We start from the raw sequence: 16,850 nt of genomic DNA on the forward strand, positions 1-16,850 counted from the left end.
CCCCCCCCGCTTCCTCAGAGCTGTATTACCTGATCGCTAGATTCTTGCAGTCCGGACCCTGCAACAAATCCGCTCAGGTGAGAAGGGGAAGGAGATCTGGGAGTCTTGGGGAATGGTCCCAGTGGGGAAATCGAGGCAGCAGGGTGTGCGGTTCCGCTGTGGGTGAGGAAAAGGCCGGCCTTGAGTAACCCTGCCGTCAGCGGCTGGGTTCAGTTTGGGGAGGGAGGAATGGGTTGGTGGCCCGAGCTGCCCTCATATCCGTGTTTCCCTTTTGCTCAGGTGCTAGTGCAGGAGCTCGAGGAGCATCAGGTACGCAGCCCCTTCGGGAAGAGGTGGGGACGGTTGGGGTGAGACTGGAGGAAGGGCAAGTAAGGGGCGGAGGGCTAGGGCCGGGAGGAAGGCTTGGATCTGGGCACTCATAGCTGTTGTCACAGTGGTGAACCGGCTTCTTCCCTCAAAAGGGGCGGATATCGCTGGGGTCTTAACTCGCCCCTCTTTATGCCTGTGGGAGGTGTTTTTTCAGGATTTCCTCCTCCTCGGCCTCCTTTCCCCAACACTCGTCTAGCTCTGAGACAACAGCTATCAGGCCAACAGCAATAAAGACGCCAAAGGGTCGAGGACCCGGACCCAAACTGGGTCGGGTTGACGCGGAGCAGAGGCTTGGCCTTTATCGTTGCCCCCTCCCCCCTTTCTTTTCGCCGGCCCCCAGCTTATTCCGCGCCGCTTAGACTGGGAGGGGAGAGAGCACCGAAGAAGCTTCGAGGATCTGGTGAGTAAAGTTTTCATTTCAACTTAACCCAACTCTTACTCCACTCCCTCCCCACCTTGTTCCCCCAACCCGCCCCGACCCTTCAACCTACGCGGCTCTGGAGCTCAGCGCTGAGCCGAAGAACTGTCCCTTCCCCCCTCCCGGCGAGTCGGAGAAAGGGTACCTTGCCCTCCCCTTGGCCTCATTTGTTTCCACCCGAAAACTTTGAAGAATGTGAACCGGTTATCAGAGATGCCGTATTGTAGATTATGAATATGTTACAAACATCGGGAAAGGCCCATTGTAGGGGGAAAACGGAGAGAAACCAGGGGGTTATCTTGGGGCACGTACCAAGGACTGACGCTGGCCAATGACAGCGTTGGTAACAGCCTGGAGTTCCGGATTAGTGGAAGAAAACTGCTTTCTGGTTGGTCCTGGCTTGAAATACGGGAACTGAGGCCAGGCTGTTTTTTTTTTTTTTTTTTTTTTTTTTTGTGGCCCCTGCAAGGGTCCATTTATTCACGTGGATGCACTTTTACCTTTTTAAAAAGGCTCTTGTTGGGACCCAGCAGGTCAATAATCACGATAATGTCTAGTGATTTTTTTCTAGTGTGTATTACGAGGTAAGTACTAAGTGACTTATGTGGGGTTTTTCACTTAATCCCAACAACCACTCTATCAGATAGGGTTACTGTCCCACTTTCTCCATTTCTCAGAGGAGGAAAAGGAGGCGATGTGGTGTTCTGCCTGTGCTTTTAGCCAGGCAGTGTGAAGTTCAGACCGAAGGATAGCAAAACAGTAAAACCTCTTTGAAGGTCGGAGAAGCATGTAAATTCAGGTTTCCTACCCATAAACTGTCTTAGCTGCAAACCGGGACGAAATGGGGAGGCATAATCCGTCTTGTGTGTGCATGCGTGCCACCCAGCGTGTGGGACAGGCAGGTCGCCCTCAGGTGCTGGGCTTCGCTGGGTTTCCCTTGCACAGCGTGGTCCTGGGGCATTTGAGGCAGCTCTGCGGGGAGCGTGTAACCGCTACTCCTTCTTTGTCTTTTCTCTCATCGAGTTTCTGTCTCTGTGTTTTGGCCTGTCTGTTGTGAACTATTTGATCATTGTGCAAAGCAGTGCCTGGTACTTCTTGTGGTCGAGATACAGGTTTATCCTTCATCCTTACCCTTTATGTTTCTAGTTTCTGTTGTTTCAGGTCATATAATTTTGCTCTATAAAATTTGTATGTGTGAAGGAAATGGGTGGGCTCCAGGCTCCTTCCTGCCTCTGTTCCATCTCCCTCCCTTTTGGGACAGAGAAGCTTCTGCTGAGCGCCTGCTGTAGGAAGATGGCCCCGGTCTCGCTCTCAAGGACCCCAGCCTGGCGATGGACACCGCTGTGACTGTAGAGACACCGTCGCACTGCCTCGGGTGCTCGGCCTTCACTCTCCGTGTGTGGGGAACTAGGACGGCAGTGCCCCCGGGGTGTTTGCAGAGACCTGGTCGGAAAGTCCTTTGTGAGGATAATGCCACCCTTGTGGCCACTCTGCCCTCCTGTTCTGTTTGTGCTGCCGTATAGACCGACTCCTCCCTGGTCTCAGGTTCAGACTTCTCTCCTGCAGGTGTGCGGTCCTTGCTTTGGGTTTTGTCAGTCAACACTCAGCATGTTGAACTGAGATTTGGGGCGGCCTCCCCTTCCTGGTTCAGATCTCTGTGGCACTACCTGTGTGCACCAGCACCCCAGGGTGGAGCAGCCCAGTGGGTGTTCCAGAAGGGTCAGCAGCAGGGATCCTGTGCATCATCCTGCTGTCCAGAGGTGCTGGATGCTGGGGTGAATGAGGACTTTGCTGGGAGGTGCCGTTTGGGCAGGACCTGAAAGAATTCATATATTTGCTGGGCAGAGAACCAGGGTCTCTGAGGTCCTTGAGGGCCAGGACTGAGGCTGCCTCCAGTCAGTGGTGCGAGGGGCTCCCCTTCCCTGGAAGTGTGGTGGATGCTGGTGGGCCCACCCAGGCGGCCCCTGTGCTCTGGTGCTGGGGACCCAGCGGGACACGGGAGTGAGTGAAGAGCACACCTGCTCTCTCCCACTGCCCAGAGGAAGGCAGGGCCTACTCTGTCTACCACCAACGCTTCAAGACCTGGTCAGCTGAAGGGAGGATGGATGTAGGCTGACTGGGCATTGGGACCCAGTCCATCTACCTGGCCTTGTGTCTTAGGATGGAATTTATAGCCATGGACTATTACCTGTCTGGTGTGTGAAAATAAAATACTCTGTGGCAGTATTGTGATAAGACTGTTCAAAAGTGACAGAAACTTCATTTGGTAGGCCTTGACTGCTTCAGTTTATTTTAAGGATTGCCTTGTTTTGATTTGTTTTAATTTACGAGCAATTAGTCAATGAGTGCAATCTCTTTTGGGTGCTACAATGGAAGCAGAACTTTTTTTCTTTTTTTAATATTTATTTATGTATTTGGATGTCCCGGGTCTTAGTTGCGGCATGCATGCGGGATCTAGTTCCTTGGGATCGAACCCGGGCCCCCTGCATTGGGAGCACGGAGTCTTAACCACTGGACCACCAGGGAAGACCCAGAACTTTTAGGCTTTTTTTTTTTTTTTTTTTTTTTTTTGGTCTGGGGGCGGCGGGCCGCACGGCAGAAGGGGTTCAGGAGGGGAGTTGACGGACCAAGGACTATGGAAAAACGACACAATTAAAAATAATAGCATCAAGCTAATTTCAAAATTTGCCGGGGGTTAGATAATCGACTACGGAATGAAAGCATAATCGTTGTATATCTCAGATTGTAGAAAATAGCTCAGCAAATCATTATTAAATCGCGTTTATGCAGTTAATTTCACTAAATAAGAACTGTGGATTATGAGCTTTTTGAGAATGGACGAAACACGATTTTGGATTTACAAGGAAACAACAATGGTCATATTTTAAAATAGAATATACTTTAGTAAAGGACCAAAAAGCATTGGATTGACTGTTGTTTGTTCAGCAAATGTAATTCATAGTGTAAATGCACCTTCTGTTCGGCATTGACACACACAAAAAGGTGATCCTTTTTATTTTTGGGAGGATGTTCCCTTGTGTTAGCCACTGGCACAGTCAATTGGAAGGAGATGAAAGGAGAAAGGGGTGATGTTACTAAAATCTAAGTTCAGCTATCTTTCCTTCCAGTAAGATCCAAACAGAGGAAAATCAGACAAAGTTAAAGAAAGTTGGAGGGGTATGGTAGACTCTAAATATAAATAAAATGATTTAAAATTTGCTTTCAACAGGACAATATTTAAATTACTTTGGTGTTCGTTTGATAATTTTCTTTGTATTAAATTACAAGAATGAGGCCATGCTAATTATCACCAAATCTGCTGACTAATTTTTTTTAGTTTTGCAAAGCACAGAAAATGATATAATAATTATGACAAGGATAAACTCCACCATCTGTAATATTAATGGTAAAAAATTCTCCAATGGATAAAAAATATTTTTGAAAAACTGCATGTATTACCAATTTAATTTGTAGTCAGACTTTTTGTTGGACTGAAGTTCTTTCAAAAAAAGGGCAAAAACAACAGTGCTTACCAATATGTTTTAATACTTTATGACTAATGTGGTTTGGAAGATAGAGTTTTATACTGAGGTGTATTGACAATATTTTTGTTTATATTTATTTGTTTCTAAGTAGACCATTTTAAGCAAGTAACATTTTTTAAAAGGAAAAAGCTTTTTAAAAATTAACTTGACAGTGGCAAAAAGTAAATGAGCATCAAAATGATTAAAAGTAGTCTCCTAACCACACACACACACACACACACACACACACAGACACTCACACAGAGTAAAACAAAAAAAACAAAGCCCAGTTTACTAGACTTCCTTTCCTTATATTGTAAAGGCATATTTTCATGTAATTGTAATCAATGTCCACTTTATGCTTTATATTTTCTTATGTAACACTTTTACGTATACTTATCTATATTTGAATAGTCATTGTTATTTTAATGGCAAGGAAAGATTCTGTTGTTTTTAAGTTGCTGTGATTAGAACTCAATTGCTAGTTGAATATTTGGGTTACTTCCAGTTTTTCACTAATATCTTTGCATAGTTTAGTAGTCTTTCTGCTTTTTTTCCTTTTTTTTCTTTTATTTTTCAGTTGTTTTTCTGGGCTATATTTCTGAAGTGGAGTTATCAGGTCAAGGGACTATCGATTTTATAGCTTTTGTTATATATTATAAAACTGCTCTCCAGAAGATTGTCCTAATTTATAATGTAACCATCATTTGGTGGCTTTAATAGGTGAAAATAGTCCTCAGTTGACTTAATTGGTTCCTTTCCCCATTATTAGTGAGGCTTAAACTTTAACAAGTTATTTTTTAATTGTCATTAATCCATTTGTATATTCCTACATATACTTGATTTTCTCCTTTATCTTTTTAATTTATTGTTTTTATAATTCCTTATACATTTTAATTTTTATATACACAGAATTTCTTCTATTGTTTGACTGTTATCTATGGTTTAGTGTTATCTTTTTTGTTTTTAATTTACTTTTTGTATTGTACACATAGGTTTTTATTTTTCCACACCAGGATCCAATTTTTGTAGGGATATTACATTTTGATAATATGGTCTTATTTTTAGTCATATGTCTGTTCTCTACCTATAGATTTCTTTGTAAGGGAAGATGGGGCAGGGCTGAGAATTGAACAGAAGGAAAAGAAGTGGCTGAGAACTGAGTGTGCAGTGTTTGATTGCTAGATTCATCAGTTGTACTGTTGATAAAAATTATTTCAAATCTGACGAGATTCTGAGTGGCTTCATTGTAGGAGAGATGGATTTTTTTCTTGGGGTAGGTTCATTTTGTTTTGTTTTGTTATGTTGGCCACACCAAGGGGCATGCAGGGTCTTAGTTCCCCACCAGGGATTGAACCTGTGCCCCTGCAGTGGAAGAACAGAGTCCTAACACTGGACCACCAGGGAAGTCCCGGGGTAGTATTTTTTTTTTTTTTTTTTTTTTTCCTTGCGTTATGCGGGCCTCTCACTGTTGTGGCCTCTCCCATTTGCGGAGCACAGGCTCCGGACGCGCAGGCTCAGCGGCCATGGCTCACGGGCCCAGCCGCTCCGCGGCATGTGGGATCCTCCCGAAACGGGGCACGAACCCGCGTCTCCTGCATTGGCAGGCGGACTCTCAAGCACTGCGCCACCAGGGAAGCCCCCCGGGGTAGTATTTTTTAGTGCTATTAGAACAATGGATTTATACAGTGTGATCTTTGATTCAGCTACATGTTTTGGATTTAAATTTAGGGCAAAGTATTAATTAGTATAATTTTATAGCAGCACTTCAAACTGAAGATGTACTGGGATATAAAAAGGAAAGAAGACAAATGCATAATGAAGAGGTGAAGGACTATAAACAAGGATATCAAAATACTGAATTGAAGTTGCATAGTCATGTATACTACATACTTGAAACAAAAATCCTGCCTCTCTGTCCATATGTATATTTTCATTTGAATTGTCTATACTGCTTAACTTGATTTATCCAGAAGAATATTAAGATAATAAGTTAGATTTCTTCAACACTTCATTACTACTGTTACTATTGCATAGCCTAGAAATCCCTATTTTTTCTTTCTTAAATCTCATTTAGTGTTTTACTTATAATTTGGAACACATGGGAAGGTGCTTTTTTGTTAAAGCTGCTTGCAGTCAAGTATTGACATGTCAAGATCTGAAGTGCCTTTAAAAAAATGAGTCTGAACATGAAATGTTTGTCAGTTTATGTTGAACTGTAACGTTTTTGATTATGACATTCAAAAAAATTCTAAATTAATTTTCAGAATTTTGTAATGATACAGGGAGAGATTTGAAGTCAGCATGATTGTTTTTGAAGTTTGATCTGAGTATTTTTCTTTATTTCTGCTTGACTGTTATTTACAGCATAATAGAATTAGATTTGCTTCTTACATCTTAAGGTAGATAATATAAATAAATACAGATGTCCTTTCATTTGTGGTGACCCTGTTGAATTGTTGACTATTTTATTGCTTCCTCCTTGGAGCTTTATTGGGGATGACAGAGCAGTGAGGGGTGTGTGTGTGTGTGTGTGTGTGTGTGTGTGTGTGTGTAAACAAATGAACAGTTTTTGTTAATATACAAATTTTATATATTGGAATGGTGAGTTGGAAACATTTTTTAAAGGCATGCTTTAAGATTTTTGAATCACTGTATGGGTACTCCTATCATAAGACTCAACCAAAGACATAATTATCTTTAGGTGTGGTATATATTTTTACATTTATTCAGCATTTTCCATCTGTAGAATTGAAAGCACCAATTAGTGCTTACATTTGTAATAACATAGATTTTATTACCTTCATTTTATATTCAAAAGACTTGAAGCAGTTTTCTGCTATTTAAAAAACTTTTATCAAGATCGTATGTTCACTGCTGTCTTTAGAAATAGTACATCTATGGTGATATATGTCTTTATAAGAATTTACATCTGCATTTAACATATTTGAGTTTAAAAATGTTTTCACATTATCTCATTTGATCCTCACCAACTGCTTTAAAACACTGTATTTGAATTCCAGACATACCTGCATTTTTTTCTTACCTTACCCAGCTCTTGTTCTCTCGTTACTAGTAATAGCTTAAATTGTCTATTGGAACTGTAGAATGATTTTGAGTGCTGGTAGCATGGTATTGCATCTCTAAGTGTGGAAGCAATTTAAGCATGTGTGATTTATTAACTGTTATGTGGACACACAGCCATAGTTAGGAGGAACGGAATGCATCATGGGAAACCAAAAAGCATGTGCTGCTTGACTCCCGTGTGGATATAATGCTAACTGATAGGTATTATGGCAGGCAGCAGTCAATGTCTGTAAACTGGTATTCCTCACTACTGATTGGCTTGAGCCACGTGTACGCTCTTGCTTTCTATAACATGTTTGTTTTACCTATTCATCTGGATTGATCACTGGCTTTTTTTTTCCCCACACTTGGGCTCTAGAAACATACTTTCAATGATTAAAATCCTTTTGGAGATATAGCATCAGTCCTAGGAAAACTGGTATCTCAGTACAAATAAGATGGTATTAAGGAAATGAAGAGAGCTGCTGTTAAAGAGTAAGAATTTGGATTGGGTAAATGTTTCTTATAAAATTTTGTTCAGAAAGCACCTTTGTGACATTTGAATATTAGCTTAGTTTGTGTGTTTCTGTTGAAGTTCTACTGATGTTGGTTATTGACTGATTAATAATTTTTTTGTAGGGAGCAAAATAGTAATTTAAAGTCAACTTAGTGTTTGTGTCATATTTTAGAGATGCCTTTGTTTGACATTTCTCAAATAGGATTTTGTGGGTAGTAGAAAAGGCCATAAGATTTAGTCCAGGAGATAGTCATTACTCGCTGAACCACCCCGGGCAAGTTACTTAACCTCTCAGAGATTCAGTTTCCTCATTTATAAAATAAAAACTCCTACCTGTTTTGCAAGGTTGTTGTGTGGACCAAATGAGTTAAATATGAAAGAATGCAGATGAGTGCAAATGAGTTGGTTACTACATTTTACTACATTTTAAATATAGGACAGAGTTTGAATGGTTAGCATTAAAATCTGAAGAACTATGACCCCAGAATTTATGTTTTCTTTGGTAATTGGCTAATTATCACCACCCAATTTTCCTAATATTTTTTATAAGGTAAGGGGCATATAAAATAGTACCATTAAAAAAGCATTTAGGGCTTCACTGGTGGCACAGTGGTTGAGAGTCCGCCTGCCGATGCAGGACACGCGGGTTCGTGCCCCAGTACGGGAAGATCCCACATGCCGCGGAGCAGCTAGGCCCGTGAGCCATGGCTGTTGAGCCTGCACATCCGGAGCCTGTGCTCCGCAGCGGGAGAGGCCACAACAGTGAGAGGCCCGCGTACCACAAAAAAAAGAAAGAAGAAAAAAAAGCACTTAAAAAATGTCAGAATTGAGCCCAAAATGAGTATCTTTGAAGTGCATCTGTGTTAAGCAAGGAATGATCACTAGGTGAAAAGGTATTTAGTGTTATTTGCATTTTATGTATTACAGAAAAGTAATTCAATATGATACTGGTATAGTATTAACTCATTTTTAAGAATTGGGAGGTATGTTTTTCCCATGTCTTGTTGCAGGGATCCTCAACCCTTCTGACTGATCTCTTCTTATCCTAATCTTATTTTTTATACATTATTGACAATTTATTTCTTGTATTTTAAATTACCTTGTTGAAGATGTTTTCTTATACCTTTTAGTATCTACCATGGTGCTTTATAATTAGCTGGTTCTTAATTATTACTTGTTCAATTTTCTTAACTTTATTAGAAGTGTTTTCTTTTCTTTTCTTTTTTTTTATAAGTCACGGGTGTTTGTAGCTTTTTTTAAAATTAATTAATTAATTAATTAATATTTTTGGCTGTGTTGGGTTTTTGTTTCTGTGCGAGGGCTTTTTGTAGTTGCGGCAAGTGTAGGCCACTCTTCATCGCCGTACGCGGGTCTCTCACTATCGTGGCCTCTCTTGTTGCGGAGCCCACGCTCCAGACATGCAGGCTCAGTAGTTGTGGCTCCCGGGTCTAGTTGCCCTGCGGCATGTGGGATCTTCCCAGACCAGTGCTGGAACCCATGTCCCCTGCATTGACAGGCAGATTCTCAACCACTGCGCTACCAGGGAAGCCCTTAGAAGTGTTTTCGTGATATATATATTTTTTAGGCTTACTAATCTGCTAGGTAGTATGGAGTTCTTTTTATTGGACCTTTCTCTACTGAGAAACTTCTAGACTGTGGGTGGGTCCCTTGTTCTTGTCTTGATATCATCTGACCTCAGGGTTATAGTACTTTTAGTGCTTTCTTGAGGCAGTATTAACCAGAGAATACTTGAGCCCTAGGTGGATTGCTCTGCCTGTCTCATTCCTGAGGAAATCTTAAAACTAATAACAATAAAAATAAATGCTATGAACAATGATTAATTTTTTCAAAAGAAAATGATAGGAAGTCTTAACACTTTGTGGCCCACCCTGTTAACCAGTGGTATTACTACAATGGAACGGCCTGTTTTCTTTCCTTTGCTTCCCAGTTTTTCGTTTCTCCTCCTTCAAATTCAGCAAACATTAAAACTCAAATTTTAAATTATAAAGATAATATAGGATTATTGCAGACATTTATATTTTACTGACAGTATTAAGCAGAAAATAAACTATTAGATTTTTATGTTTTCTTTCATCTTTTTTGTACAAGTATGGCATTTTTTTCTTTCAAAATCAGATACTCTGGATAGAGTTTTTTATTTTTATTTTTTTTAACTTAATGTTGTAGAGGAGCATCTTAAACATTGAGGAGATATATGTACTAGTCACTGTGCAAAGTGTGTTTACTGGATGGGGGTTCCTTTCTCTTTGCCTGGAATGCTTTCCCTTCCTTTTGTCTGCCTTGTTAACTTTCACTTAGAATTCAGGTGTGAAATTGGACAAGAACCCCTACCCCCAGGCTAAATTAGGTACTGTACTTTGCTTCCTTAGCTCTCTGTGCTAAACCTCTGGGGCTTGTAGATTTGATTTGTTTCTAGCTACTAGTTTGTTTCCCCCACTGGGATTATAGATTTTTTTAGGGCAGCAGTTTAATCTTTCCATTATATCCCTATACTTCAAATGTCTGAATGAATGAATGCATGAGTGAATGATTTTGTTTTTGTTTTGCAAATAATATGAGGTGGTTATCATTACTCCCTGTTTTGCAGTTGAGGAAGCTCAGGCTCAGAGAGACTGAATAACTTTGCAGGTCGTATAAGTAGGATCCTGGGGATGCTGGAAAAATTCAAATCTAAGTCTTTTCTACAGTATCATACTGCCAGAAGGAGTAACAGCTAGTAAATTTTAGAGCCTGAGTAATCCAGGCTCTTAGACTTCAAAGTACTGTGCTTATCTCTACTATACTTATATTGATATATTTAAAGCCTTGCTGTATTTTTCAAAATCTGTTTTGTTTCCTGTCCCTAAATATCAAAGTCATGTGACTAACTTTATGGATGTTCATTTTCTATCCCCCCCAAAAAAACCCATTTCAAATCTCAGACAAAATGTTGCATTTTACTTCTTCAGCATATGGTCTCAGTTTCATTCTTCATTTTACCTGTGTAGTGATTTTAGTTAGAAAACAAAACACACAGTTTTATTTTCTTTGTTATTTAGTTACTTGTCTGATCTTATTATTTCGAAAAGCCAAAGTAAGAATGCTATCATGGCTATCTGAAAATTAGTATTTCAAATGTAGCTCTTGGTGCAGGTCTGGCCCCCTGAGATTAGGTACCTTTTGTAGTTTATTCAGTGCCCAGCTGGATTCCTTTTAACTAATTATGAGTAGTAGGATCATCTCAGTGAGCTCTCTGGTCTTCTCAGTTGTCATAATGATTCTCAAGTATGGTAATTTCAGTTGTTAGATTTGCTCTTTAGGTCAGCCAGTGTTCCTATCAAGAAGGTTTATAATCTAGGCTTCGTTTAATTTCTTTCAGTTTATCAAATTTATAGTTTTAATTTTTTGCAGTCTTTGTGTTACTTTCATGATTTTTCAGCTGCCTTAATGGGACAGTAATAGAAATAACAGTGGGTACAGAGACCCAGATTCTAGTCCATTCATTGTGACCATTGGACTTCACTCCTCTGGATCTGTTTTTCCTACTGTAAGATGTGGAATTAAGTTGATTGTATATAAGGATCCTTCCAGTTCAAAGGTTCTATAATTTAACTCCTTGGAGCTATTTTACAGAATAATACAAACGTTTGTATTATGCTCTTGAACTTTGTTTTTAGAGAGTGCCTTTCTTCTTCAGATCTCAAAGTGCTTGCTGTGTTACTTCTTGGCCATTATATTCCAGAAAGAAATTTGGCTAAATAACTGAAATTAGAATATTTTGAGTTTTAATCGAAAAGAGTGGCCACAAATTTCATAGAATATTTTAATACATACTTTCAATATTACATTTTATTATATATTACATTATATTCACATGTAATTCTAATACAGAATTTTTTAAAAACTTAGAAATGTAATTACTGAGGGTGGATAAGGGTTGTTATGCCTAAAAAGATCACCTTTAAGAAATTCCAGCTTTGGGGACTTCCCTGGTGGTCCAGTGGGTAAGACTGCACTCCCAATGCAAGGGGCCCGGTTTGATCCCCGGTCAGGGAACTAGATCCCACATGCCCCAACTAAGAGTTTGAATGCCACAACTAAAGATCCCACATGCCACAACTAAGAACAGGCACAGCCAAGTAAATAAATAAATACCGATTTTTAAAAAAAATTAAAAAAAAGAGTTCCAGCTTTAGGCAAAGCAAATGGATTGAAGTAAATGTTTAATACCACTTATAAGTCCTGAAGTTTGATTTAGAAGAAACTATCATTGCTAGAACTGTGCTGATATAGTCTGGAAGCCTGTAAATATTGTTTAAAGGAAAAGAGCACGTTCAAACTCAAAAGTATTGTTATTGCCATTGTGTTGATAGAATCTCTGTTTCTCTAGTGCTGTTTTACAATCAAATTTTTATTGATTTTAGAGGAATGGATTTTTGAATGGGACTGCCTAGAAATTGAGCAATTTTCTATTGCATAGGGTGAAAAGCAAACTTGTAAACTTTAATAGTTTATAATACAAATTTTCAAGGGGGAGAATGTGAGAGTAGATGAGCCTTGTTTTGGTTGCTTAATTAATGATTCTGTGTTTTTAAATGATTACTGAGGAATAGATAAAACATTTATATAACTAGCTGAAAATCAAGCGTCATTGTTTTTATAAAATGAAGTAGCCAGGGGGCCTAAGATTTCAGTTTAAGATATAATTCTGACAGGTTTCTTTAAGAGGATAATACTAAAAATTCATATCAGAGAACTCCCATTTTCTGGATTATATGTTACTGTATATATATTGCAAGTTTCAGGGTAGTTAGATTTGTGTAACAAGTGAATAATTCGAGATGGTAATGAAATGAGGAAAAGAAAATTGATAAAAAAGAAAATGCCACTAAAGACATCAACTACCATTGTGTGTAAAGCCTTATAACATTTACTTGGTGAAAAGGTAATTACTGATATCAGAAGCCCAGTTTATACAAGACAGTGTTGGGGAAAAAAGGCAAAAACTATTATAGATGTTAATATGCAGTATGTTAAGGCTTTTTTCTTTGAGATATACGTTTTTAGGAGTACTGACTATATTTGTATGTAGACCTATTTAGGAATGCCCTATTGTGGAGAGAATGAATTACAAACTAGGATTTTAGGACATCAGTGTCTCTAGGTAACAAAAAAAAAAAGTTTTTAGATTGAATCATCACGTACTTTGACTTTAATATTACCTGTATATTTTAGTTCGATGTAGTTAATTGCTTGGAAAACAAAACTAGACATGTGTGAAATAACTGAAAGAGTTTGCTTGATCCTTTGTCCCAATCCAGAAGCTAAACCTTGTAGATGCAAATAATCAGGTTAAGTTGCCATTCTTCTTTTTTTTTTTATCTTAGTTCCCTGACCAGAGGTCAAACCCATGCCCCCTGCAGTGGAAGCATGGAGTCTTAATCACTGTGCCAGGGAAGTCCCATAAGTTGCCATTCTTCCTGACCATCATGACAGTTGCCAGGCCCCAGTGATTTTGGTAGATTAAAATTTGTTTTTTCAGAGACTTAAGAAGGATAATTGGCAGGAAATAATTTAAAATAATCACAATAGAATCATTTATTCCCAGATTCCTAAATACATGTTGGATTGTAGTTCTTTGACCTGTGTTTCCTAAGAAACAAAAAAGACACCCTGATAGGAGAAAGATTTTTCCTCTGTGAGTTCATATGATATTACTTATAGGTAGACTTTGGTTTTTATTTATTCATTGATTCAGTGAACCAGTATTTATCAAGAATACACATAATCTCTTTTGGTGATCATTAGGGATTATTTACAAAATTATTCCGTTGAGTTATATTGTTTTTTACTTGGAAGTAATATATTGATATGTGTCCTATGTGATGGTAGGTATATATATGTATATATATATATATATTTCTCTCTCTGTAGCACTTATAAAAATTGGCATTGTAACTGTAAGTAGATTTTAGGGCCTTTTGTCAAGATGAGAATATAGATGTTCTTTTTATCTAAGGATTTTTAATGTTCTAGTTTACACTTTACTGTTTTAATAATTAGGTATTTATGAAACACATCAGTAACTTTAACATTAGCTTAGATAAAAAATGAAAACCAGTTTCATTGTTTTATTGTCTCATCCCTATCTACATTTGTTAATCATCTTCAGAAATTTACTTGTGTTTTAAAGATGAGTTAATGTTAAAATAAATAAAGCACTTGGAGGAAAAAAATGAGTTAATGTTGCAATGAATTTTGAGTACATAGCTTGTTTAGAACATGGTATTTAAAATAATCATTAATTTGATACTCTTTTGAAAACCAAACCTTTTTTAGGAGAAAGAGTTCTGCTTTAATTAAGCAAATGTGTCCTGTTAATCCTAAAGGGACTTAAGTGAGAGTTTGGTGCAAGTATTACCTTTTGTTTGCATTCTTATCATTTATATAGAATCTAGATTCTCTGATTCTTGATCACTGCTGATCAAGTACTAGTGGAGTTTACCCATCCTCTTTGTACTTCTTTGATTTTTAGGCATGATCCTTTTTGCTGTTTTGTAATGCTTATTGCATTAGATTAACAGCTAAGCAAATGATTTAATCAAGGCACGAAAAAGTAAGTTAAACTGCCATGTCATTTATGTGTTATCACTTGTTTAAATGATGCTTAACTTTTGTAGCTGTTTCTTAAATTTGGTTGAAGTATTAAATATTTAAAATGTTATTTTCCCTTGTGTGTTTTAAAATTGTACTTTTTTTCCATGATGGAACAGTTTGGTAATGGACTAGATTAATGTTTTTAAACCAAAAACATTAATGTATTTTACTTATGCTTTTTAGGTGGCAGCCAATGCACACATTCCTCCAGACTACCTCCTTAAAATTTGTGAGCGGATTGGTCCCTTACTAGATAAGGAGATCCCTCAGAGTGTTCCTGGGGTACAGACATTACTAGGTGTTGGTCGGCAGTCTCTGTTACGGGATGCCAAAGGTAAGATTTTTACAGTTTTTAGAGGAAGGAGTCGAGAGTAGTGTATTTTTATGTTAATTAAATGTTCCCATGCTTTTCTAAATACTAATTTTCTTTTAGTTTTTCTTATCTTGCCAATCTTGTTTTTATTTTCCTAGTGTACAAGTAAATTTTTAGAGGCCTAAATGGAGCCTTTTTCTGTAAAACAGTGAATACTATAGAGGTAAAGACTATAAAATCTCTTTATAATCCTGTGGAATAGAAATCTCAAAAGATTGCTGCTCTGATTAGTACAGTATAAATACATAAAATATTCTTTCATTACATTTTGATGTTCTTAATCTTTGAGTCTTGATATCATCTTAATCACATTGGGTATTTCATAACAGGTAAATGAAAATTATGATGTGTAACTATGTTTATAATTAAAAATATTAAAAAGAATCAATCCATCAGCGTTCAGTAACAGTTTCTCTACTCCACTATTTTTCAGTCTTTTACAGATTTCTCCCAATGTTTTACACGGGACCCCCATATGTAAATTATATAGATAGAATTTTCTGAACGTAAAAATGTGAAATTAGGCGTTTAGGATACCTTAGTGAATTAAATACTTCAGGTCTAGCAACCAATTTATTTCTGTGTTTTTTTTTTTAGCATAATGTTTTAAAAATCCTAATTGACAAATATAAATAGTTACATAAATGATGTCAGTTTTTAAATATCTTAATTTAAGGAAATTCTTTAATTCAGTTAATTTGCAATCTTTCAAGAGAGTAATAGAATATTTTTGTTTCAAAGTTGAATTATTAGGAATATTTCGTATTTGCTTGAATTTTTTGACATAAACATTAAAGATAAAAACCCAACTATTTTTACTCAATTATCATCTGATATGCAGTGTTACCTGTTATGGCACAGCTGGCAGGCACTCCATAACATTAGCATACACGAAGTATAAATTTTTCTGAATTTTACCTGGCATACTTGTGCTGTATTCATTTCCTTGCTTATACAGTTTTATATGAGCAGATGTGTATAAGCCTAAAGATCAATAAGGGGACCAATGTAAAATTAAAACCTTATTAATCCATGACATATTTACATAAGATTCAAATATATGTATAATAAAAGTTTTGGTTCTATATCAGCATGGAAATAAAATATCCTGATGATAATATTAAGGCATTGGTGTTTACCTATCATAATATAGATTATAACACTTTTAAACATATGCATGTTATTTCTTATTTGGGTTTTAATAGTTAAAAATGTATTTCAATAAATAAAATTGAAAACAGTTATTTGCCTCTAGGGTACAGTTAAAAAAAAAACTGTTCTATGCCTTGACTAACTTTTGAATCTTTTTGTATAGACTGTAAGAGTACGCTATGGAATGGCTCTGCTTTTGCAGCTCTACATAGAGGCAGACCTCCAGAACTACCTGTAAATTATGTGAAACCTCCAAATGTGGGTGAGTAATGTCCATGTGAGTTATAAGCATATTCTTAATTTGTTCGTTCCTGAACTCATTATACAGCCAAAACTACGTACCAGAATTAAATTTGAAGTATAAACAAACTGCTCACATTCTTGAAGAGTTTCATGGTTGGTCCAGATTTTTTAAAGCATTTTTCTTTTTTCTTTTTTTTTTTGCGGTACGGGGGCCTCTCACTGTTGTGGCCTTTTCCGTTGCGGAGCCTGTGCTCTGGATGCACAGGCTCAGCGGCCATGGCTCACGGGCCCAGCAGCTCCACAGCATGTGGGATCTTCCCGGACTGGGGCACGAATCCGTGTCCCTTGTATGGGCAGGCGGACCCTCAAACACTGTGCCACCAGGGAAGCCCTAAAGCATTTTTATGTAAAGCAAATATAATCATGGTTTTGTAAAAGATAACCTTTTTTTAAAATTCATTTTCTTTCTTTCCCTTCCCCTGGCCTCCTCTCCTCCTCCCCTTCCCCTCCTCCCCCTCCCCTCCCTTCCTC

At 37.8% G+C, this 16,850-nt stretch overlaps 1 protein-coding gene across 1 annotated transcript in view; it reads left to right on the plus strand.

Moving 5' to 3' along the window:
- The window catches only part of BRWD3 (bromodomain and WD repeat domain containing 3), a 129,249-nt gene that overhangs the window by 532 nt on the left and 111,867 nt on the right, over window positions 1-16,850 (plus strand). The window contains exons 2-6 of the mRNA XM_007453705.1: window positions 19-77; window positions 280-309; window positions 710-769; window positions 14,735-14,885; window positions 16,240-16,338. Of these exons, the coding sequence (XP_007453767.1) occupies window positions 19-77; window positions 280-309; window positions 710-769; window positions 14,735-14,885; window positions 16,240-16,338 (399 nt within the window). The remainder of the gene's footprint in view (window positions 1-18; window positions 78-279; window positions 310-709; window positions 770-14,734; window positions 14,886-16,239; window positions 16,339-16,850) is intronic.

Source organism: Lipotes vexillifer, unplaced genomic scaffold (assembly GCF_000442215.2).
Source record: "Lipotes vexillifer unplaced genomic scaffold, Lipotes_vexillifer_v1.1 scaffold599, whole genome shotgun sequence".
NCBI lineage: Eukaryota > Metazoa > Chordata > Mammalia > Artiodactyla > Lipotidae > Lipotes > Lipotes vexillifer.